General features: G+C 49.7%; 1 protein-coding gene across 1 annotated transcript; it reads left to right on the top strand.

The window, feature by feature from the left end:
* Positions 1 to 294: 294 nt before the first annotated feature.
* On the top strand, positions 295 to 9,339 carry LOC143834705 (maestro heat-like repeat family member 5). The gene is made up of 5 exons (XM_077331383.1): positions 295 to 372; positions 1,491 to 1,595; positions 2,101 to 2,236; positions 4,518 to 4,658; positions 9,227 to 9,339. Exons 1-5 carry the CDS (start codon positions 295 to 297, stop codon positions 9,337 to 9,339), a joined length of 573 nt encoding a protein of 190 aa, XP_077187498.1.
* The last annotated feature ends 16,359 nt before the right edge of the window (positions 9,340 to 25,698 follow it).

Here is a 25,698-nt window from a genome sequence, read left to right as displayed (position 1 = left end):
AGTCCCCCGGAGGAAAGGGCAGCTTTGGAGGGGGGACTGGGTGGCCTTGGGCCCCACTGAGGTCCCTGTTCTCCCCACACTCCTCAGGAATGACGGCCATTTGGCATGTGAGAGCTGTGTCCCGGAGGCTCACCCTTGGGCTTGTCCTGTTTGCAAATGTGTCTGGATATTCCACTGGAATAGAAGCCCTGCTTTCACCAGCCCTGGCCACGTCTGGCAGACTGATCTTCTCCGTGCCTTGGCTCATGCTAACGGCGTTTTCTTCTCTCCCTTTAGGACTTCTACCAGTAGACGATGAGTGTGTGCAATTCAATGCTCACCAGCCTCCTGTCCGAGATGCCCAACATGGATGGACTTCAAGAAATATTGATAGTAAGGGAACTAGTAACTACTCTAAGGCCTAATAAAAGCATAGTATCATAGAGTGGGAAGGGGCCACCCAGGCCATATAGTCCAAGCCCCTGCTTAATCCAAGATTGAACCACAGAGTTGGAAGGGGCCGGACAAGCGTCTAGTCCAACCCCCTGCTCCATGCAGGCCCAGCTTAAAGCATCGATTCAATGGCATAGAGCCGGCATGCATGGCCTTTAGGGAGCTGCTTAGGTGGCCTACTTGGGGATTCCCTGGGCAGAGCCCAAGGAGAGGAACATCCATCAAGGCCACCTCCCAAAGTGGCTGTTTTCTTGGGGTGAGCTGTTCTCTGCTCCCTGGAGGTCAGGAGAGAAACTCTAGATCAGCCTTTCTCTACTTTCTAACCATTGAGAGAGCCCTGAAACATCCTTCGGGCTTCGACAAACCCCAGGAGGGGTGCGATCGTGCAGAATATGGTTGGGAAGCAGAGCTGTGGACACGCCCACTCGGGGGCCCACCCCTCCCCATCCCGTCCGGGCCCATTATTGGCCATTGTGGGAGGGGGGAGCAGACTGGCATGACCATCTGTGGCCATATCACTTGAGGAAATGTTTAACAAATTTAAATTATGTGTACAAAATTCATCCCACCCCTTCAGAAAACCCTTCCAGGGCTGTTCCATGAAACCCGGGTTGAGGAAGCCTTCTCTAGGAGGGAGGGAGCTCAGAGGCAATCTGAGGGAGCTCAGATTTTGACGTGAGCAAGGCCTGCCCAGAGCGAGGAACAAGCCAGCCTCAGCAGGAGTGGAGGAGCTCTCCAGTGGGGAGAGGACCAGCCCATCGAGAAAGGAGGACCACTCAATGGGAGGGGAGAGCTGGGGAGGACGGGGACCTCCGAGGGATACGATGCCGTGGAGCCCACACCAAACACCCATTTTTGCCAGGGGAATTCATCTCTGCTCTCTGGCGAGGAGCCATCCTTCCACTTTAGACCCCCAGAATTCTCTCTGTGCATCTTCCGGGTGCCACTGGGCTCAAACGTTGTCCTTTCCAAACTGGCCATTCTGTGAGTGGTCCTTGAACGGAGACTTTGGTGGTTCTGGTTTTGCTTTCTGTCTCCAGCGTGTTCTTTCTTCACAGCACACCAACGGCTGGATGGAATCGGAGATGCCCCACGAGCTGGAAAGAGCCGTGAGGAGCACCAGTCATGTGCTGAAGTTGGCCGCCGAACACCTCGATTTTGACGTGAGCATCCTTGGGAGTGGAAGAGCCCGTCCAAAGGGGTACATCCCGTTACTGAAATGCCGGGCATCTTGTTGGATCCCCCGAAGCAGCTCCAGCAGGGCTCTCCTGATGTTCTTATGGAGGCCATAGCCTCTGGGCTCTGTTGCGGGCCTGCCACAGGAACTGGCGGCCCCGTGTGAGACAGGAGGCTGGACTAATGGACCCCCACTGGTTGTGCGAGACCTCTGAACAAACAAGCAGTGTCTCATGAAATCTCCTGACCTGACGGCAATGCTGTTGAGTGTTTCAGGTGCTGCTGCAACAGTGATGCCTCCCAGTCCAAATGCTCCCAGTCCAAATGCGTCAGCTGCAGGAGAAGAAGTGGGGGTCCATGGTGTTTCCCCTTTGAGGGGGAAGTGGGGGGGGCGAGTCTTCTCTCTGGGCCAGTGAGGCAGCCTTGGGCCCTGTAGAAGGAAAGCACAGCAGGCTTCCTGGGGGCCCCTTCCCACCTCCCTCTCCCTTTCAGGTCTCGGAGGAATTTTCCTTGCTTGGCCAGCTGGTGGCAGTGTTGGGCATGCGGACCATGGACAGCGTGAAGGAGATCGGCCTGCAGGCGGCCGAAGCGATGTACCACCTCCACCACCTGACCATGAGCAAAATGGGTGAGGGGCATGCTGGGAAATCTGAAAACCACCAGCTCAAAGCTCATCTTTATTTATTTGTTTACTGTTGAAATGCTGATTCCGTCCTCTCCTGGCAGACTCGGGGGGGGGGGGTCGCAGCACTATTAAAATCCCATGAAGTCCTCAGGGTCCAGATGAAATGTAGTTTGAATTAAAGTTTCCAGCAGCAGACAACTGATGGGCAACAAAACTACCCGACTCTTTTCTGTCTCCTGGTGAGACAAAAATGGCCTCATCCTGGCCAACAGATGCTTGTGGATTTTGCCCCTTCTAGCAGGATCGGAGGGCACCCCCCCCACAGAACCCTCCCTATGTGTGATGAATCCCCCTCCCAATTCATATATATACAAATATATATATATATAAATTAAAAGATCTCCTTTTCCCAATTCCTCAGGGCAGCTAAGGAATTGTAATTGTAAAATCATTGCAGCGTAGTATCATAGAGTTGGATCAGCCCCAAGCATCCGGGATAAGGATCTGTCAAACCACTGCTTGAAGACAACCAGTGAGGGGGAGCTCCCCACCTCCTGAGGCAGCCCCTTCCACTACTGAACTAGACTCCTAGAATCCTAGAGTGGGAAGGGACCATGCAGGCCATCTAGTCCACCCCCTGCTCAGTGCAGGATCAGCCTCAAGCATCCAGGAGAAGGATCTGTCCAGCCCGTGCTTGAAGACGGCCAGTGAGGGGGAGCTCCCCACCTCCTTAGGCAGCCCATTCCACTGCTGAACTAGACTCCTAGAATCCTAGAGTGGGAAGGGGCCATGAGGGCCATTTAGTCCACCCCTTGCTCAGTGCAGGATCAGCCTCCAGCATCCAGGAGAAGGATCTGTCCAGCCCGTGCTTGAAGACGGCCAGTGAGGGGGAGCTCCCCACCTCCTTAGGCAGCCCATTCCACTGCTGAACTAGACTCCTAGAATCCTAGAGTGGGAAGGGGCCCTCCAGGCCATCTAGTCCAGCCCCCTGCTCAGTGCAGGATCAGCCTCAAGGATCTAGGAGAAGGATCTGTCCAGCCAGTGAGGGGGAGCTCCCCACCTCCTCAGGCAGCCCATTCCACTGCTGAATTAGACTCCTAGAATCCTAGAGTGGGAAGGGGCCATGCAGGCCATCTAGCCCCACCCCCTGCTCAGTGCAGGATCAGCCTCCAGCATCCAGGAGAAGGATCTGTCCAGCCCGTGCTTGAAGACGGCCAATGAGGGGGAGCTCCCACCTCCTCAGGCAGCCCATCCCACTGCTGAAGTACTCAGACTGTAAAGAAAGATTCCCTGATCTGTAGCCTGTACCTTTTTACTCATAGTTTAAATCCATGACTGTGGGTCCTATCCTCTGCCATCACCAGGAACTGTTCCCTGCCCTCCTCCAAATGACAACCTTTGCGATACTTTAAGAGAGCCATCCTGTCCCCTCTCCACCTCCTTTTCCCCAGACCTTTCCTCACAGGGCTTGGTCATCTCCTCTTCACCGTCTCCATTTTGTCCACGTCCTTTCTGGAGTGGGCCCTCCAGAACTGGACATGGGATTCCAGGAGCAGTCTAATCAATGTGGGATATATGATGGGACTAGGACATCTTGCGATTTTGATGTGATGCCTCTTTTCATACAGCCCAAGGCTGCCTTTGCCTCCTTTACCGCCGCATCACCCTGTCTGCTTGTCTTTAGCTTCCCGTCCCCAAGTGCCCCAAGATCTCATTCACATACCCTGCTTCCCTGAAGTGTCTCTCCGACCCAGAGTGCTTGGTTCCCTTTTTGGGAACCAAAGGGAGAACTCTGCACTCCTCCTCATGGAACTGCATCTCGTTCTCACCTGCCCTCTTTCCCGGAATGTTCTGATCTCGCTGAATTCCATCTCTGCCTTCTGGGGTGTTCTTCACAACTGAAACCCAACCAAGTAAAGTCCCCAATCCCCAAATACCTGCTATGTATATCCCATTAACCCCCCCCCCCCGAGTAAATAAATTGGCCTTTCAGGGCTTCCTAAACTTTTCTAAGGTAGGGTCTCCCCCCCTCCTCAGGGCACCCACAGTGTGGAAATGGCAAGATATAATGCAAAAGCGGCAGTAGGGATCAGTGGCCCATTCTGCACACACTGGATAATGCACTTTCAGTGTGCTTTTGCAGCTCAATTCTTCAAAAGGGCACTGAAAGCACATCATCTAGCTTTTGCAGATGGGGCCCAGGCGGGCTGCCTGAAGTGGGGAACAGCCGGCGGATCGGGAAGAAACTAACGCTGTCTTTTCCCTCCCGATACATTCTGATTAGTTAAGGAGATAGAGAAGAGACCCAAGAACAAGAAGGGGAATATCGTGAAATGGGAGCGAGAAGATCTTTTCATTTCCAGCCGTTCCGTCTTTCATAACGATGCCTCTAAAGTGGCCAAGGTACTTCCCGAGACCGCCGAAGGTCAGAGTCCTCTGTCCTCTTGGGCGAACCCTTTGTTTGATAACTGTGGGGTGGTAGGAGGGTCTTTTTAGTCACCTTGGGGTTTAATGGGGTATGATCATGTCATCTGCCTTGAGTCCCAGGAGGAAGGCAGACTATAAATGTAATAATACTAATAGAATAATCCTAAAAATAATCTCCCTCCCAGGCCTTTTCTTCTCCCGCTATCTTTCCAGTTGATTCCCATGGGTGTCCCACTAAAACCACAATCCAGAAGGCCACGTGGCAGATTTTCCTTGGGGTTTGGAATCTGGGCTGTGTTTTTAGCAGAACATCCATGGGAAGCCATTCAAACTGAGCATGTCTGGGAAAAGTCCATCTCTGGAAGAGAGTGCTAGAGGAACTTCCCCCAGTCATGCTCAGTTTGAATGTCCAGGTTAATTCTTTGAAGGTGCAGTTTGTGTAGCCAGCTTTTGGCCCCCCTTCCCCCACAGGATTTCCAAAGCCCAAAATTCACAGGTGGTTTCCCTGCCTCTGCTTCACCACCCCAGAATTCTTCTTTGTGGTCTCCCATCCACGTGTTAGCCAAGGCTTGAGTTTCAGAGGTCTCATGAGACCAGGCCAGCCATGGCCAGGAATAACAAAAGAGAAGCCCTGTTGGATCAGGCCAGGGGACGAGTCAGTCCAACACTCGGGGTCTCACAGGGGCCAGAACCCAGGGGCCTTCGGGAGGTCCACCAGCAGGGCCAGAACTCCTGCCTACTATTACTATAGGAATTTTGGAGGTCATTCATTCATAGGGACATCCATGCTACAGACCTGAAAAATCTTCAGATTGGCTGTTTCGATCATTTCAGGAGCGTTGCCATGTTGTTCTGCTGTAGAAGAGGTCAATTCAAGTCCAGTAGAACCTTAGGAATGAATGAGATTTTCTGGGGGGCTTTACGCACCGGGATCTTTGTTGCAAATTGGTCACTGAATGAAAAATTGCCATTTAAAATAGTGGAATTCGTCGTTATGCATACCTGCCTTTGTAGTGGTATCCAGTTGCGTTTTGTAGCGTTTCCCACAGGCTTCCGGTCTCGGCAGAAATCGCTAGAAAGGAAGCGCTATTGCCGAGCTCATCCCGCCCCTGGCCATCAAGCAGCCAATGGGCAGCCGTTAGCATGCTCCCAAATAGCCCCTTTCCCTTTAAGAAAGGTTTAAAAAAAAAAAAAAACACACCCATTGTAACGAATCTGTGTAGATTCGTTGCAACGGAGAGACCCATCCAGCTGCCTAATGTGTTTGAGCTGTCGTTTGATCGTATGATCGTTGGCACGCTGCCTCGAGTGAAAAGAAAAAAATCCCCCCTCCCCCCCTCTCACGGGCCCGATTTTCGGCTGAATGACTGTGTTAAATGTGTGTGCTTAGTGACTGAAGGGGAGGGACTGAAGCCGGGGAAGCCTCTGTTTGAGCTGTCATTTGATCGTGGCCACGCTGCCTCGGAGTGGAAAAAAAAAATCCCCCCCTCCCCCCCCTCTCACGGGCCGATTTTCGGCTGAATGACTGTGTTAAATGTGTGTGCTTAGTGACTGAAGGGGAGGGACTGAAGCCGGGGAAGCCTCTAAACTGAAAGAGGCTCGCTGGTGCGTTTATCCCCGCTCGCTCGGAGAAAAAAAAATGGCGATCGCTTCACCGGAAGTTTGGAGGACAGGCTCAGGAGGAGGGACTTTGAAGAAACCGCAACAATGTTAACGCACAGGTCTTTATCGCTAGTGTTACAGATTGTTTGCAAGAGTGTAGCGCTTTCTGGAGGGTGAATCCACTTTTTGGGATTCCCCTGAAAGCGCTACAAGGAAGCGCTTTTTGCTGATCGGTTTCAGGAGTGTTGCAGATTGTCTACGACGTCGTGCGTTAAGGCAAATCAATAGCGTTTCCAATTGGCAACCATTGTGCGATTTTGAAGCCGTGCAAAAAGCCCCTGGGTCTATGGCGTGGCCAAACTGTGGCTCTCCAGATGTCCATGGACTGAAATTCCCTCACAGGGGTTCATGGGAGTTGTAGTCCATGGACATCTGGAGAGTCAGTCTGGCCATCCCTGGAGACTTCAAGAGTCACAGCTTATTGGATATCTGAGAGAGAGCCAGTTACTGGACCCGAATCTAAGATTCAGATCACATATTTAAGCTGCTATACTGGAGAGGCAACTATGAGAATCTGCCCCCCTTTATCTGTGGGTGGCTCCTGCAAAGGCCAGTGGGCCTCTGACAAAATCATCTCTTGTCCAGGACGGCTGGACAAAAGTTAGTTCCCCCTCACGGTGCTGCAAGGCTCCTGCTTGGTCTCGTTGCTCTTCCATCCCGCTCGGTGTCGCCATGAATAGCCGGGATGAGCAGCAGGTCCAAGAAAAACCCTCAGAACCAGAAAAAACACAATCACTAGAAAGGCCACTTTTGGCCTTCCTAATTCTAAAGTAGGGTACACAGAGACATAGGCAAAATATAAACTTTATTTTTCAAACAAACGTTTGGGTGGCGGCATTCAGAGAGGGGGTTGGTGGAGTGGGTGGTGGCGGTGTTGGTGTTGGTGGGGGGCATATTTACATTAGTTTGTGGCGGGTTGGCGTTTCCATAACCAGGACCGCCCTCTCCGTGAATCTCCTTATTTGGCGAACCTCCTCTACACTTTCGCGTAGGGATTGATTTGAATCCCTTAGGGGATTCAAGTTCAAGACATAAAGCGACTAAAAAGTTATAAAAATCCCCATTATCCCCCCCTGAGGGGTGGACATGGGGAAGCAGTTGTAAGCCGCCGACAGAGTGGTCCACCCCCTCCTGTCCTTGGGCACCTTGTCCGTCATTAGGTGAAAAGGATAAAGGTATCCCCTGTGCAATTTGACTGTGAATTGTCAGTGTCCCCCCGCCCCCCCCGCCACCCTCATCACCCTTGCCCAGCTCCTGGAAAACTGCAGACACCGAATAAGCCGCCTCCTCCAGCATCAGTAATTGGTGCCGCTCCTCACCACCCACCTGGACGAGGAGATCCAGCCTGGCAGGACTGGCCCCCCCTGCCCCTTTGTACTGCCCCTCTTGATACAGGGCCAAGGCACCCGGGCTAGCCAGAGGAAATGCAGGTGCCAGGAGAGGAGCCCACAGCTTCCTGAGGCAGCAAAAGAGGCAAACACATTGTCCTGGTTGCCCGTCAGGACCATTCAAATAAATACCACCCGCACAGGGGGAAAGAATACCCAAGGAAGACAGGAGGACTCTGGACCCCTTCCAGGTACCGGCCGGGCCCAGGAGGTGCCAGCTACCCCCTTCAGCTTCTGGTGCGGGACAGATCTTGACTGGTTCCCCCTCCCCTGCTGAGCTCAGAGACCAGAGAGGCATTCTTCCCCCGCAGGGTTGGAAAAGCTGTGGACTTTCCCATTCTAGAGTAATACGGAGTGTCATTTTCTTCTTCTAAAACAACACGGCGGAGATGGAGCAGAGTGGAGGCAGAGCTGAATCAAAACAAGGCAGTGGTGGCAAAAGCAAAATCCTGAGAACTGCGAGCAAAGAAAAGGTAAATGCTGGACCTAGATATGGAGGGGGCTTGGCTGCCCCACTGTTTCATCCACTCTGGGAGGAGACATTCTTCTCCAAGGTGGTGGGGCGAACAAGGGGCTGGAGATCTGTTCGCATCATGACTCATATGGCTCATCCATGGACTAACCGGGGTTGACCCTCTTCAGCTTCCGGTGCTGGACAGACCTTGACCGGTTCCCCCTCCCCTGCTGAGCTCCGAGACCAGAGAGCCATTCCTCCACTGCAGGGTTGTAAAAGCATCTTTGCATCCCCCCCCCCCCCTTTGTCCCTTCTGAGCTGCCCTTGCTGAGGCCGCATCCTGGCCTGGCTAACTCTGTTGTCTGCTTTTTTGTCCTGTAGGTCAGTGGTTCTCAAATTTCCTAATGCCACGACCCTCTGACACAGTTCCTCATGTTGACTAGCAGGTGGCGACTATCCCAGTAACGACGCGGACCCAAATTTGGCAACAAATTGGCCGCAGCCGTTTATTAACCAGTGCCCCCCCCCAAACCGGAGGGTTGGCCCGCATGCAGGGTAGAGGAGCCCAAGCCTTGTCAGCCGGCCGGCTGACCACCCATACCCGCGGCGTTCCAGCTCCTCACCTCACTCCCAGCCGGGAGGATGGGATGCCTTCCGCCGCGGGATCCCTGGGAAGCGACCCTCGAGGACCCCACAGGCGTCCGCCTCCATGGGGCCCCCTCCTCTCGCTTGGCCCCGGGCCCCTGGCCTCCCAGCAGGGTAGGCCGCGCCCGGTTGTGGCCGGTCTCCTTAATGAGACCCCCTACTCCAGGGAGTCCCATACGCAGACGGGCTCCCCGCCAACGGGCTCCCTACCCTGCATGTCCCGCCACTGGACAGGAACCACCGGTCCCTGTTCCCGCCAACCCTCTGAAAGAACCTTGCACAGAACGTCCCTCACATCGGACAGCCAGAGGTCACATCCGCGGTCTGATAGGTGAACCCCATCCGACCGAAACAACAGAGGGGAATGAAACGTTATCTTAGGGTGAGGAACATGCATACCCCCCAACGAAAAAACAGTCTTCAACGCAGCCTTATTCGCCTTCTGTTTGGCCAAGTTCACGCGATCAGACCGCCGGGCGGACCGCCAAACCAAACGATCCAGCATCTCAGACCATATCAGCGTGGTATGAGGCATACGCTGTCGCAGGATTACTAGGTCCTCTGTTATGGCCGCACTCAGCTGGCGACCGGTCATGGAGGGCAGATCATTCTCCCCTAAGTGTATCACCAACACGTCAGGAGCGCCCCAGCGATGAACGTCGTCAGCCACGACCCGCAGCAGGGACGACCACCGTAGTCCCCTCCGTCCGGACCAGGTAATTCTGCAAACGTCCTCCAAGCCGAGATGCTCTCCCCATCCAGTAGCGACTGCGTGCCTGCCGGCCCACTATGGAATACTGTGCCCCACCACCGTGACCGCCGCCGCTCCGGAAGAGGCACCTGGGAAAAAACCAATTCAAACAGCATGTTGAGGGCGAATATACAACTTATATGCCTGGGAACGCCACCGACCCTTCCGCCGAATGGCCCTGGCCGGCTCGCCAGCCAGATAAGCCTCCGTGGCGGCGCCAATGCGGAAGGAATGCGATGCATACAAGGAAGGTTGAAGGCCAGCCCCCTGCAAACAGGCCCGGAGAACAGCTACGAACTGGTAACGGGACAGACAGCTCCCGTTCTGGTGCACGAATAGGGGCCCTGCCAGGGCAGGCCGAATTGCCAGGTACGCGGCCATGGCCCGTCGTGGGCAATCGGCCTCCCCCCGAAAGGCCGGGAGGTACACGTGAGTCCCCTTGCCGCCTTGGTCGCACTTGGACCGGCGTATGAGGCACTGAACCCCCGATTCCACCAACTCGACGTCCGAGAACAGCAGGCTGGCCGAAAACCGGGCGGAACGGGACTGGGCCACCAGCTCCCCTCCCCGCAAGGCTCCGTGGAAAGCCGCCGTGAACGCCACCCGAAACAGGACCCGCTCGAAGTCCGAACGAGCCACAGCAGGCAAGTGTCCCAGCAGCTGCCTTAGGATGGCTCTGGTGATAGGACATCGTGGATCAGGCTGAGGCGCAGACTGCCTCCCCCAGCCCTTCACCACTTGCCGGGCCAGAAAAGACCTCCCCGGGACCCAAGAGCCCATGGCCCTGGAGCAGAAGGAAAGTCCAGCCAGAGTGACCCGCAAAGTCCGGCAAGAGAGTCCCTGCTCCCGAAGTCGTGCCAGGAAGCGAAGCAGCAGGCCCTCCCTCATGGGCCAGATGGAAAAATGCCTGGCCAAACGAGCGAAGTCCACAAACTGGCAGGCTGCTCGCCGATACGCCCTCCGCGTGGATTCGGCCAGCGACGACAGGACCCCTTCCATAATCAGCCGACGCCAAGCTGCCACAGGTCCTCCGGACAACCTGCTGAGTCCGCTGCCGCCTCGGGGGCGAGCCGCCGGAACCTCTCGACCTGAAAGCGAGAGAGAGCGTCGGCCAACTCGTTGTTTACCCCCGGGACGTGCATGGCGCGGAAGGAGACGTTGTGCGACAAACAGACCAAAACGAATGCCCGGACCAGGCGCATGACCCTGGCAGACCTAGACGTCTGCCTGTTCACGATCTGCACCACGGCCTGATTGTCGCACATGAACTCCACGCGGCGATCAGCGAAACGCGGACCCCAAATCCGGACCGCCACTACTATGGGGAAAAATTCCAGGAAGGTCATGTTGCGGTGAACCTCCGCCGCCCAGGTGTCTGGCCACCGCGTAGCGCACCACTCCCCGTCAAAATACACCCCGAACCCGCATCCCCCAGCGGCGTCCGAGTGAACCTGAAGCCGATCCCTGGGGGCGTAAGGCGTCTGCCAAATGGCCACGCCATTAAAACCATCCAGGAACCGCTCCCACACCTGCAGATCCGCCTTCATCTCCTTGGTGACGCGCAGGTGGTGAAAAGGACGCGACAATCCCCGGGTGGTGAATGACAAGCGGAAGCAGAACGCCCTGCCCGGTGTGACCACCCTGCAGGCAAAGTTCAGGTGCCCGAGCAGCACCTGAATGTCGCGAAGTGCGCACTTCCGCTTGCCTAAAATACCCCGAATGAGGTCCCTAAGGGAGGCCACCTTATCCGCCGGCAACCGAGACGTGCCGGCCACTGTGTCGAGCTCAACCCCCAGGAACGTGAGCCTGGTCCCAGGACCCTCAGTCTTATCGGCCGCCAATGGCACCCCCAATTCGGACATCACTCCTTGAAACGACCGCAAGCTGTTCAAACAGGCGTCTGTGCCCGCCGGGCCCGCCATCAAGAAGTCGTCCAAGTAGTGCGCCAACTCGGGGATCCCCCCGCGAACCCTGGCAGCCCACTCGAGGAAGGAGCTGAACGCCTCGAAGGCCGCGCATGCAATGGAGCAGCCCATTGGCATGGCCTTGTCTACGTACCATCCGTCGAGGAACCGGAAACCCAGAAGGCAGAAATCCTCCGGATGGACGGGCAGGAGCCGGAAGGCCGACTGCACGTCGCACTTTGCGAGCAGTGCCCCCGGGCCACACTGGCGAACCATGGCGACAGCCTTGTCGAATGGGGTGTACCTCACAGCGCACAGCTCCGGTGGGATAAAATCATTGACCGACCCGCCCCTCGGGTACGACAAGTGCTGGATGAGGCGAAATTCGCCGGGAGCCTTCTTGGGAACGACCCCGAGCGGTGAAACCCTTAGGTTGGCAAGCGGCGGCCCTCTGAAAGGTCCGGCTATACGGCCGGCAGCACGTTCCTTAGACAATTTTGCCGCCACCACGTCCGGCAGGTCACGGGCAGACCGCAGGTTCCCACTCGTGAACGCCACCCGCTCACCAGTGAACGGGATTCGAAACCCCTCCGAAAACCCGGCCGCCAAATAAGCCGCTGCAGGCCTATCCGGGTAGCTGCTCAGCCATGACAGCAGCACGGGCAGTTGGACCGCCGTGGGAGCCAGGCCGCGGAGCTGCCCCGCAGCCTCAGCCGGATTTTGGAGCGGCGGAAGGAGCTGCGGGATCCGATCCCCCGTCCTTCTTGCCGGAGGATTGGGTCCCTCGAAAGGGCTGCGAGGAGGGGGGTGGAGCACACGCCGACATGGCATGCCCGCCCCCACAAGTCTCACAACGGTGCTCGAACCGGCACCTGCGCCTCTTGCAGCCGCCCCTGTTGTAGTCCGAACAAACCAGCCCGGACAAGTTCCGGACCGGACCGGAGGACCCGCCCTTGCCGCGGTCCCGTTTTTGGCGAGCGCTGGGCCCCACCTGCATGAACCATGCGTCATGCAGCCGGAGATCCCAACGCGTGGACGCGTTGTGGGAGGCGAGTTCCCGGAACTCCCGGTCATAGTCCATGGCGGACTCCTCGCCACCCACCTCCCAGGCCTCGAGCACGGTATATAGATAACGGGCAAGGTGCCAACCCCTTTCAGGGTACCCCCCGCAAATCAACGCCTGGAATTCGGCAAAACCCTTGAGCCAATTGAGCATGGTTCGCTCCACCGGCTGGGACTGCGACTTGTCCTGCGACTTGTCGCCCCCGGGCGACGGGGACAACGTGCGCCGAGAGCTGCGAGGGAACCAGGCGGGCAACCTGTGCCGCTCCCTGGCCCGCCTGCCCTCCCGGGCGTCCCGCCCGTGGCGCCCGCCGGACGCAGACCCCAAACCCCCGGACCCCCCGGTGCTAGGAGAGGCCGGAGCCCCGCGGGCCTCCCCGCTACCCCGCCCGTGCCCCTGGCCCCCACGGGGTGAAGGGGGGGGCCGGGCTGTGCTGAGGCAACTCCGGCGCGGCCGCGCTGCAGCCGAAGGCCCTGGCGGCCCGCCCTCCGCCCCCCGGTGCTCGGGCGCCGAAGGACCGGGCCGGCCGGAAGGCCCAGGAACTGAGGTGGGGGCCCCGACGCCGTCGCCTCCCTCTCCCCCAAGGCCGCCGGACGCCTCCCCCTCCTCACGGCCCGCTGCGGCCGCCTTCTGCCGGCGGGGCATGCTGCCGCGCCGCCGACGCCCCCGAGCCGCGGCCTCCAAGCCGGAGCCGCGTCCCAGCTCGCCTGACCTCCTCTGGCGGTCCTCTCCTCTTCTTTCTTTCTCCCTCTTTTGAAAAGCCGCGGCCATGGCGTGGAGGAACTGAAGGCCAGGAGACCCAAAGGCCGGAGAAGGCAGGCGCCCGAAACGCCGTTCGCCTTCCGGCCTTCCTAGCCCGGAGCGCACCCGAACAGCAAGCTGTCCGGGCGCGTGTCGAGAGGGAAAGAGGGCGAACCGCGTGCGCACGGCCTTTTAAGGCCGGCGGCCCCGCCCCTCTCCTCAGCACGCTGCGGCGCAGCCCGCTGACGCGGCCAAGGGCCCGCGCTGCTCCCGGGCGCCACCGCCGCATCAACGGCGGCCGCGCTCAGTCGCGGCCGCTATTTGTGGTGACCCCTGAACCATGAAATGATGCAAGGGTTCTTTCACAGAAATTAAACGGAAATTGACCAATGGCATGAAGATCCATTGTTCTTTGGATTTATGTACAATCCATCTTGATTTTACATAAACTGTTTTTTTCCCCAGGGTTTCTTGGTTCAGTTCTTCCACTTGCCCCACCATGCCGATCTCGCTCTTTTCCGCTGCTCCAGACAGACAAATGCTCTATCCTGATCTACTCCGCAAGGCTGTTGTGAGGATAGTGCCTACCCGGCTAAGCTGCTTGCCCTGCCAAGACCCCTGAAAAAGTGTTGTTCAACCTTCTAAGGGGTCCACTTCTGTAGGTCTCGACAGATGTCCTCTCCACCGGTACCCCGTTCATGAAGTGGACAGACTTCGCTGCAGTTGAGAATGATGCCAGCCTCAACCTCTGCGAGTATCTTGTGAGTCAAACCAACGAGAGAGGATTGGGGCCAGGGTCAAGACCCGCAGTCAATCGAGTTATTGACTGAGATTTGGCAGCAGTTCTCCAGTGGAGAAGGGCTTGGTGGTGCCCCAGAGCGTATGCGGGAGCGATCATCTCAGTGGTTACGCAAAAGGTTCAACCCTTGCCATCTTCAGGCGGGAGGAGGAGAAACATTTAAGGTCTCCACACAGGCCGTTGTTGAGTTGAAAGACTTGAGGCCTACTGCACAGGGTTGTTGTGCAGATGAAACAGGAGGCAAAAGCATTCAGTTTCGTCTACAGGCCTCATATCTGCAGAGTAATTCCCCTGGCTTGGCTGCTTCTTCCCTCCAGCAGGGAGGCCGGCCAGAGCAGGATTTCAAGTGAGAAGGGGCCCCCTCTGTCAGCCCCCCCTAAAAGGAAAACACAGGACCCCCACAGACTCCCCTGCGTGGCCCTCAGAAGGAAAGGCCTCCCTCCCCTCCTTATTTTGGGGGGGCTGTCAGAGGGTCCTTCCCAGCAGGCCTGGAGGGAGGGGGGTGAGGGAAAGCCCTGACCAGCCCACTGCCAGCTGCCTCTGTGGTCTGGGCAAAGGGAGGCAAGTGACAGTTGGAGGCGACAGTTGGGGTGGGAGACACATCCTGATTGGCTGGCAGATACAGCCTGATTGGCTGGTTGGGCTGTTGGAGGCGGGTGCCAGTGGGGCTGGGCCAATCCGCATGTGCACAGGACAGGGACGGACAGGACCAGGATGGGCTTTGCCCAGGAGGATCAGCCTCCAGCATCCAGGAGAAGGATCTGTCCAGCCACTGCTTGAAGACGGCCAGTGGAGGGGAGCTCCCCACCTCCTGAGGAAGCCCATTCCACTGCTGAACTACTCCTAGAATCCTAGAGTAGGAAGGAGCCATGCAGGTCATCTAGTCCTACCCCCTCTGCTCAATGCAGGATCAGCCTCAAGCATCCGGGAAAATGATCTGTCCAGCCGCTGCTTGAAGACGGCCAGTGGGGGGGGAGCTCCCACCTCCTGAGGAAGCCCATCCCACTGCTGAACTACTCGGACTCTGAAACGTTTTAATCCTGCTATCTGACCAGTATCGCTATTGCAAGGGTTGCCAGTCTCCAGGTGGTGCCTGGAGATCTCCCAGCATTAGAACTGCTCTCTGGACCACAGAGGTCGATTACCTGGGAGCCAATGGCTGCTTTGGAGGAAGGACACTTTGGTATTTTACTGTCCCTCTGCAAACCCCACCTTCCCTCTGCCCCACCCACCCTCCAATCTCCAGGAACTTACTGAAGCTGGAGCTGGCAACAGTACGGTCTTGCCTGCTTCCAGCCTTACTTCGCCGAAGGACTGGAGCATGTGTGGGATGAGGCTGATGCCGAGCGGCCCGTACTCCTCCAGGTCCACGTGTTGGAAGACACACCGGAGAATCTTGACGGACTTGAAGGACTCATTTTACCTTTACAGCTTCTGATGACTTCATATAGTTAGCAGAAAATATCCCGCAAGTTTATCATATGCTGGAGATGGAGTCCCTTGACTATTTCCAAATTCTCTGTTGCTATTATTAGTACTATGAAACTCAATCAACCTGAAATACTCGTTGACTAATGAATGGTCATATACCATAACAATGGTCCTATAGCTACTAGTGCTATTTCCAAATACTCTATTATCATTATATTATATTATATTATCATTATATAGTGTTATATAATGTTACAGTGTTATGAAATTCTGTCTTCTACTGCATATGAGATAACCTTAAATACTGGTTGGCTAAGAAATTACTTTATGTCATTGATTACATCCATAGAAAAATGGGATATATACCTGCTATTGTATGCTAAAGACACCTTAAATACTGGTTGGCCAAGAGATTAAATGTCATTGATTACATTCATACAACGAATAGTTAATTTACCTTCTAAACATTGCGCACTTGAACAGGATCTGGCATGCATGCTAACAAAACCCTTTCGTATTAACAAAGGTGGTCACAGAAATGCAAAAAAGTTTTCCATGAGAAGGACTCATTTTACGAGCTCCCAGAGGAGATCAGGGCCCTGACGGAGCTTAAACAGTTCCACAGGGCCTGCAAAAAGGAGCTCCACCAGGCATTTGGCCGAGACCAGACGTAATCTACAGTGACCAAGGGCCCCTGCTCCCCCCCCACCCCCTCAATCAATAATCTACCCCTTCAGAATCCCGTCAACAAGCCCTGGACCTGTTTGTATTACGATTGCTTACTGTTATAGGCAGTAGAAGATACAATTGCATAACATTAAGCTAAAGACACCTTAAATACTGGTTATATGGATATACTGGTTATATGGATGTAATCAATTAACAAATTAATTTCTTAGCCAACCAGTATTTAAGGTTATCTCATATGCAGATAGAATTTCATAACCTTATACAGAAATAGGAAATAGCACTACTAGCATTTGCTATATGACCATAACATGTAACATTCACAAGAGCGCTCTACTGCCTCCAATCAGCGAAGGATCCCTGGCCCTAAAGAAGTCCGTCTGGTCTCGACCAAGGCCAGAGCATTCTCTGTTCTGGCCCCTGCCTGGTGGAACGAGCTCCCAGAGATCAGGGATCACGGAGCTTAAACAGTTCTGCAGGGCCTGCAAAAAGGAGCTCCTCCACCAGGCATTTGGCCGAGACTAGACGTAATCTACAGTGACCAAGGGCCCCTGCTCCCCCCCCCTTAGAGTTCAATCAATAAGCCACCCCCTCAGAATCCCATCAACAAGCCCTGGACCTGTTTGTATTACGATTGTTTACTGTTATAGGCAGTAGAAGATACAATTGCATAACATTAAGCAATGCTTAGCTGGTATATATCCCATACGTTATATGGATGTAATCCTATGACAAATTAATTTCTTAGCCAACCAGTATTTAAGGTTATCTCATATTCAGTACATGGAGTACAAGGAGCTCCTTTTATGTGTGGTTCTCTGTTGTAAACCGCCCTGAGCCTCCAGGGAGGGCGGTATAGAAGTATGATTAAATAAATAAATAAATGAATGAATGAATGAATAAATAAATAAATAAATAAAGTAATTTCTATTTACCATTGAATAACATTAAGCTAAAGACACCTTAAATACTGGTTGGCCAAGAAATTAATTCATGTCTTTGATTACATCCATACAACGAATAGTTAATATACTTGCTAAACGTTGCGCACGAACAGGATCTGGCATGCATGCTAAAGAAACCCTTTCTTGTTAACCAATAATTCACAGAAATGCAAACAAGTTTTACATGAGAAGCAATTTTACCTTTACTACTTCTGATGACTTTATATAGTTAGCAGAAAATATCCCGCCGGTTTATCATATGCTGCAGATGGAGTCCCTTGATATTGTTTATGTTATTTATGAGTCGTTCTTTTGTAAATATTCTGTACACCGCATTGGTATAAACGAAAGGGTGTTTTTTGCATGCATGGTATGTGAATCAGCAGGCCAGATCCTGTACAAGTGCGCAACGTTTAGCAGGTATATATCCCATTCGTTGTATATCAATGAAATCAATGACAAAAAGTAATTTCTATTTTATCTCATACGCAGTAGAAGATACCATTGCATAACATTAACCTAAAGACACCTTAAATACTGGTTGGCCAAGAAATTAATTCATGTCTTTGATTACATCCATACGAATAGTTAATATACCTGCTATACCTAGCGCACTTGAACAGGATCTGGTATGCATGATAAAGAACCCCTTTCATATTAACCAATAATTGACAGAAATGCTAACAAGTTTTACATGAGAAGGACTCATTTTACCTTTACTACTTATGATGACTTTATATAGTTAGCAGAAAATATCCCGCAGGTTTATCATATGCTGCAGATGGAGTCCCTTGATATTGTTTATGTTGTTTATGTGTCGTTCTTTTGTAAATATTCTGTACACCGCATTGGTATAAACGAAAGGGTGTTTTTTGCATGCATGGTATGTGAATCAGTAGTCCAGGTCCTGTGCAAGTGCACAACGTTTAGCAGGTATATATCCCATTCGTTGTATGAAATCAATGAAATCAATGACAAAAAGTAATTTCTATTTACTGTTATCTCATAGGCAGTAGAAGATACAATTGCATAACATTAAGCAATGCTTAGCTGGTATATATCCCATACGTTATATGGAAGTAATCCTATGACAAATTAATTTCTTACCTAACCAGTATTTAAGGTTATCTCATATTCAATACAAGATAGAATTTCATATTCATATTTTATATTCTCCATCAGCTGCAATGATTACCAGTTGAATTCCGAATCAGACTAAAGGTTCTGGTAATTACCTTCAAGGCCATACGCGGTCAGGGCCCAGTGTACCTGAGGGACCGCCTCCCCGCCTATGCCCCCAAATGAGCTCTACGCTCTACTGCCTCCAATCAGCTAAGGATCCCTGGCCCTAAAGACGTCCATCTGGTCTCGACCAGGGCCAGAGCACTCTCTGTTCTGGCCCCTACCTGGTGGAACGAGCTCCCAGAGGAGATCAGGGCCCTGACGGAGCTTAAACAGATCCGCAGGGCCTGCAAAAAAGGAGCTCCTTTTATGTATGGTTCTCTGTTATAATGTAAACCGCCCTGAGCCTCCGGGGAGGGCGGTATAGAAGTATGAAAAATAAAATAAATAAATAAATAAATAAATAAAATAAAAAGTAATTTCTATTTACTGTTATCTCATATGCAGTAGAAGATACCATTGCATAACATTAAGCTAAAGACACCTTAAATACTGGTTGGCCAAGAAATTAATTCGTCTTTGATTACATCCATACAACGAATAGTTAATATACCTGCTAAACGTTGCACACTTGAACAGGATCTGGCATACATGCTAAAGAAACCCTTTCATATTAAGCAATAATTCACAGAAATGCAAACAAGTTTTACATGAGAAGGATCTTTACCTTTATATAGCAGAAAATATCCGCCGGTTTATTATATGCTGCAGATGGAGTCCCTTGATATTGTTTATGGTATTTATGAGTCGTTCTTTTGTAAATATTCTGTACACCGCATTGGTATAAACAAAAGGGTGTTTTTTGCATGTATGGTATGTGAATCAGTAGTCCAGGTCCTGTGCAAGTGCGCAACGTTTAGCAGGTATATATCCCATTCGTTGTATGAAATCAATGAAATCAATGACAAAAAAAGTAATTTCTATTTACTGTTATCTCATAGGCAGTAGAAGATACAATTGCATAACATTAAGCAATGCTTAGCTGGTATATATCCCATACGTTATCTGGTTGTAATCAATGACAAATTAATTTCTTAGCCAACCAGTATTTAAGGTTATCTCATATTCAGTCCAAGATACAATTTCATACTCATATTTCATATTCTCCATCAGCTGCAATGGTTACCAGTTGAATTCCGAATCAGACTAAAGGTTCTGGTAATTACCTTCAAGGCCATATGTGTTCAGGGCCCAGTGTTCCTGAGGGACCGCCTCCCCGCCTATGCCCTCAAATGAGCTCTACGCTCTACTGCCTCCAATGAGGTAAGGATCACTGGCCCTAAAGAAGTCCGTCTGGTCTCGACCAGGGCCAGAGCATTCTCTGTTCTGGCCCCTACCTGGTGGAACGAGCTCCCAGAGGAGATCAGGGTCCTGACGGAGCTTAAACAGTTCCGTAGGGCCTGCAAAAAGGAGCTCCTCCACCAGGCATTTGGCCGAGACCAGACATAATCTACAGTTACCACCAAGGGCCCCTGCTCCCCCCCACCCCCTTATTCAATCAATAAGCCACCCCCTCAGAATCCCATCAACAAGCTCTGGACCTGTTTGTATTATGATTGTTATATGGATGTAATCAATGACAAATTAATTTCTTAGCCAACCAGTATTTAAGGTTATCTCATATTCAGTACAAGATAGAATTTCATACTCATTTTTCATATTCTCCATCAGCTGCAATGGTTACCAGTTGAACAGACTAAAGGTTCTGGTATTTACCTTCAAGGCCAGGGCCAAGGTGGTCCGCCTCCCCGCCTATGCCCCCAAATGAGCTCTACGCTCTACTGCCTCCAATCAGCTAAGGATCCCTGGCCCTAAAGAATTCCGTCTGGTCTCGACCAGGGCCAGAGCATTCTCTGTTATGGCCCCTACCTGGTGGAACGAGCTCCCAGAGGAGATCAGGGATCACGGAGCTTAAACAGTTCTGCAGGGCCTGCAAAAAGGAGCTCCTCCACCAGGCATTTGGCCGAGACTAGACGTAATCTACAGTGCAAGGGTCCCTGCTCCCCCCCCGTAGAGTTCAATCAATAAGCCACCCCCTCAGAATCCCATCAACAAGCCCTGGACCTGTTTGTATTACGATTTACTGTTATAGGCTGTAGAAAATACAATTGCATAACATTAAGCAATGCTTAGCAGGTATATATCCCATACGTTATATGGATGTAATCAATGACAAATTAATTTCTTAGCCAACCAGTATTTAAGGTTATCTCATATTCAGTACATGATAGAATTTCATACTCATATTTCATATTCTCCATCAGCTGCAATGGTTACCAGTTGAATTCCAAATCAATGGTTCTGGTAATTACCTTCAAGGTCAGGGCCCAGTGTACCTGAGGGACCGCCTCCCCGCCTATGCCCCCAAATGAGCTTTACGCTCTACTGCCTCCAATCAGGTAACGATCACTGGCCCTAAAGAAGTCCGTCTGGTCTCGACCAGGGCCAGAGCATTGTCTGTTCTGGCCCCTACCTGGTGGAACGAGCTCCCAGAGGAGATAGGGCCCTGACGGAGCTTAAACAGTTCCGCCAGGGCCTGCAAAAAGGAGCTCCTTTTATGTATGGTTCTCTGTTATAATGTAAACTGCCCTGTGCCTCCAGGGAGGGCGGTATAGAAGTATGATAAAATAAATAAATAAATAAATAAAAAGTAATTTCTATTTACTGTTATCTCATACGCAGTAGAAGATACCATTGCATAACATTACGCTAAAGATACCTTATATACTGGTTGGCCAAGAAATTAATTCATGTCTGATTACATCTATACAACGAATAGGTAATATACCTGCTAAACGTTGCGCACTTGAACAGGATCTGGCATGCATGCTAAAGAAACCCTTTCGTATTAACCAATAATTCACAGAAATTTCTATTTACTGTTATCTCATAGGCACTAGAAAATACAATTGCATAACATTAAGCAAGGCTTAGCAGCTATATATCCCATTCGTTGTATGAAATCAATGAAATCAGTGAGAAAAAGTAATGTCTATTTACTGTTACCGCATAGGCACTACAATATACAATTGCATAACATTAATCAAGGTTTAGCAAGTATATATCCCATACGTTATATGGATGTAATCAATGGCAAATTAATTTCTTAGCAAACCAGTATTTAAGGTTATCTCATATGCAGTACAAGATAGAATTTCATAACCTTATATAGTAATAATAGAGAAATCGTAAATAGCACTACTAGCATTTGCTATATGACCATAACATGTAACATTCACAAGTGCGCTCTACTGCCTCCAATCAGCTATGGATACCTGGCCCTAAAGGCCATACGATGTATCCATGAGACATCGGGAATAGCACTCTTAGCTTTTGCTATATGACCATAACATGTAACATTCACAAGAGCGACGACTCGTTCTACCATTACTACTTCTGATTTCATTTAGCAGATAATATCTGGGAAGTTTATCATATGCTGCAGATGGAATCTCTTGGTATTGTTACTTGAAACCATCATAACCCTTAGTAGATTCCGAAATAGTTTCCTTTGCCTTCATCAAGGAATTTAACAATTAGGGTTATATAGCAAAAGGAAGTAGTGCTATTTCCAAATTCTCTTTTGCTGTTATTAGTACTATGAAACTCTATCAACCTGAAATACTCGTTGGCTAATGAATGGTCATATACCATAACAATGGTCATATAGCAAAAGCTACTAGTGCTATTTCCAAATACTCTATTATCATTATACTAGTAAAAAAGCCCTAAATACAATGGGCGCTAGGAGGCTGGAGTAAAAGGTGGCTTACCGGTTGCGGCGTCTTCTGGCTGGCGGCCATTTTCTTGAAGTTGGCTGTGTGTATTCCGAAGCAGGGGGCTCAGTTGTGCTGCGGCTTGACGCGGCGAGAGGGGCTTCGCACCTCTCGCCACGTCAAGCTGCTGGGCAGGGAGCCCCCGCGAAACGCGTCAAGCCGCAGCACAACTGAGCCCCCTACTTCGGAATACATGCAGCCAACATCAAGAAAATGGCCGCCAGCCAGAAGGCATTTGCTTCCTTGAGCGGCTGCTTGACGCGGCACCCTGGGCGGCGGCCTGACGTGTCGGAGGTGCTTCGTGCCTCCGTCGCGTCAGGCCGCCAGCAAGAAGCAACTGCGAGCCGCGTGAAGCGCCTTCTGGCTGGCGGTGTACCGAAATGTAAACAACATTCACAAGAGTGACGACTCATTCTACCATTACTACTTCTGATTTCATATAGTCAGCAGAAAATATCCCGGAAATTTATCATATGCTGCAGATGGAGTCTCTTGGTATTGTTTCTTAAAACCAGCCCAAGGCCTATTATATTAGTAGATACTTTCTTCAACAGTGTAACTATTATGGTCATATAGCGAAAGCTACTAGTGCTATTTCTAAATTCTCTATTATTACTATATAGTGCTATGAAATTCTGTCTTCTAGTAGATTCCGAAATAGTTTCCTTTGCCTTCATCAAAGACATATGTGAGATTCTTTGATGAAGGCAAAGGAAACATATGTAACAATTAGGGTTATATAGCGAAAGCAAGTTATCAACCAGAAATACTTGTTGGCTAATGAATGGTCATATACCATAACAATGGTCATATAGCAAAAGCTACTAGTGCTAAAGCTACTAAGCATGCTAAAGACACCTTAAATACTGGGCTAAGATATCACTTTGTCATTGATTACATGAACAATTACGGTTATATAGCGAAAGCAAGTATTGCTATTTCCAAATTCTCTTTTATTATTATAGTTTTATGAAATACTGCATTCTACTGGGTTTGATAAATACTCGTTGGCTAATTAATTACTTTATATCACTGATTACATCCATACAAGGAATAGGAAATATACCTGCCAAGGGTTGCTAAGTATGAAATTCTTCTACTGCGGATGAGAGAACTGTAAATACAAATAAATTACTAAGAAATTACTTTACACCCATACAACGAATATTTCTGCTAAGCGCTGCTCACTTGAACCTGTCCTGCACATACATATAGCATGCATGCTAAATACACCCTTTCGTGTAAACCAAGGTGGTGTACCGAAATGTAAACACCATTTACGACTCATTCTACCAATACTACTTCTGATTACATATAGTTAGCAGAAAATATCCTGGAAGTTTATCATATGCTGCAGATGAAGTCTCTTGGTATTGTTACTTAAAACCATCACAACCCGTAGTAGATTCCGAAATAGTTTCCTTTGCCTTCATCAAGGAATCTCACATATTTAACAATTAGGGTTATGTAGCAAAAGCAAATAGTGCTATTTCCAAATTATTATTATTATTAGATAGTATTATGTAACTCTATCAACCTGAAATACTCATTGGCTAATGAATGGTCATATACCATAACAATTGTAATATAGCAAAAGCTACTAGTGCTATTTCCAAATACTCTATTATCATTATATAGTGTTATGAAATTCTGTCTTCTACTGCATATGATAACCTTAAATACTGGTTGGCTAAGAAATTGCTTTATGTCATTGATTACATCCATACAAAAATGGGATATATACCTGCTATTGGCATGTATGCCAAAGACACCTTAAATACTCGGCTAAGAAATTATGTCATTGATTACATTCAGACAATGAACGGGAAGCATACCTGCTGTATAGCATGCATGCTGACACCTTAAATACTGGACTAAGATACCACTTTGTCATTGATTACATCCATACAACGAATAGTTAAGATACCTGCTAAACTTTGTGCACTTGAACAGGAGCTGGCATGCATGCTAAAGACACCCTTTCGTGTAAACCAAGGGGGTTACGGAAATGCAAACAAGTTTTACACGAGAACAATTACAGTTATATAGCGAACGCAAGTATTGCTATTTCCAAATTCTCTATTATTGTATTATGAAATTCTAGATTCTACTGGGTAAGATAGTGTTAAATACACATTGGATAATTAATTACTTTATATCACTGATTACATCCATACTAGGAAATATACCTGCCAAGCGTTCCTAAGTGTTATGAAATTCTATCTTCTACGGCGTATGAGATAACCGTAAATATGCCGCAGATGGAGTATCTTGGTATTGTTTCTTAAAACCAGCACAAGGCCTATTATATTAGAAGATAGTTTCTTAGGACTTCAACAATGTAACATATTTAACTATTATGGTCATATAGCAAAAGCGACTAGTGCTATTTCCAAAGTCTCTATTATTACTATATAGTGTTATGAAATTCTGTCTTCTACTGCATATGAGATAACCTTAAATACTGGTTGGCTAAGAAATTACTTTCTCATTGATTACATCCATACAATGAATGGGAAATATTCCTGCTAAGTGTTGCTCACGTCCTGCACAATCATATAGCATGCATGCTAAAGACACCCTTTTGTGTAAACCAAGGCGGTGTAACGAAATATAAACAACATTCACAAGAGAGACGACTCATTCTACCATTACTACTTCTTTCACAACCTGTAGTAGATTCCGAAATAGTTTCCTTTGCGTTTATCAAAGAATCTCACATATTTAATAATTAGGGTTATATAGCGAAAGCAAGTTATCAAACTGAAATATTCGTTGGCTAATGAATGGTCTTATGCCATAACAATGGTCATATAGCAAAAGCTACTAATGCTATTTCCAAATACTCTATTATTATTATATAGTAAATTACTTTATGTCATTGATTACCATACAACAAATTGTTAAGATATCTGTTAAATGTTGCGCATGCTAAAGACACTCTTTCATGTAAATCCAGGGGGTTACAGAAATGCAAACAAGTTTTACACGACAACAATTACGGTTATATAGCGAAAGCAAGTATTGCTGTTTCCAAATTCTTTATTATTATTACAAAGTATTATGAAATTCTACATACTACTGGGTATGATAACAAATACTCGTTGGCTAATGAATATCACTGATTACTTGTAATAGGAAATATACCTGCCAAGCGTTGCTAAGTGATATGAAATTCTGTCTCCTACTGCGTATGAGATAACTGTAAATACTTGTTGGCTAAGAAATTACTTTATCTCATTGATATCTCCCATACAACAAATGGGATATATTCATGCTAAGCGTTGTTCACTTGAACAGGACCTGTCCTGCCCATTCATATAGCATGCATGCTAAACACACCCTTTCATGTAAACCAAGGCGGTGTACCGAAATGTAAACAACATTCACAAGAGCAACAACTCATTCTACCATTTCTACTTCTGATTTCATATAGTCAGCAGAAAATATCCCAGAAGCTTATCATATGCTGCAGATGGACTCTTGGTATTGTTACTTAAATCCATCACAACCCGTAGTAGATTCCGAAATGTTATAATAATAGAGAATAGAGAATAATAGAGAATTTGGAAATAGCAATACTTACTTTCGCTATATAACCGTAATTTTTT

Source organism: Paroedura picta, chromosome 4, assembly GCF_049243985.1.
Source record: "Paroedura picta isolate Pp20150507F chromosome 4, Ppicta_v3.0, whole genome shotgun sequence".
Taxonomy (NCBI): Eukaryota; Metazoa; Chordata; class Lepidosauria; order Squamata; family Gekkonidae; genus Paroedura; species Paroedura picta.
The sequence above is the reverse complement of the archived record's forward strand: the minus strand, read 5'-3'. Positions and strand labels throughout refer to the sequence as shown.

What these genes read in the sequence shown, in the direction of transcription:
- LOC143834705 (XM_077331383.1), top strand. Translation starts at nt 295, where the DNA reads ATGAGTGTGTGCAATTCAATGCTCACCAGCCTCCTGTCCGAGATGCCC. An exon ending in CCTGACCATGAGCAAAATGG is followed by an intron (nt 2,237 to 4,517) that starts GTGAGGGGCATG and finishes CATTCTGATTAG; the next exon opens with TTAAGGAGATAGAGAAGAGA. An exon ending in ACTTCCCGAGACCGCCGAAG is followed by an intron (nt 4,659 to 9,226) that starts GTCAGAGTCCTC and finishes ACGAAAAAACAG; the next exon opens with TCTTCAACGCAGCCTTATTC.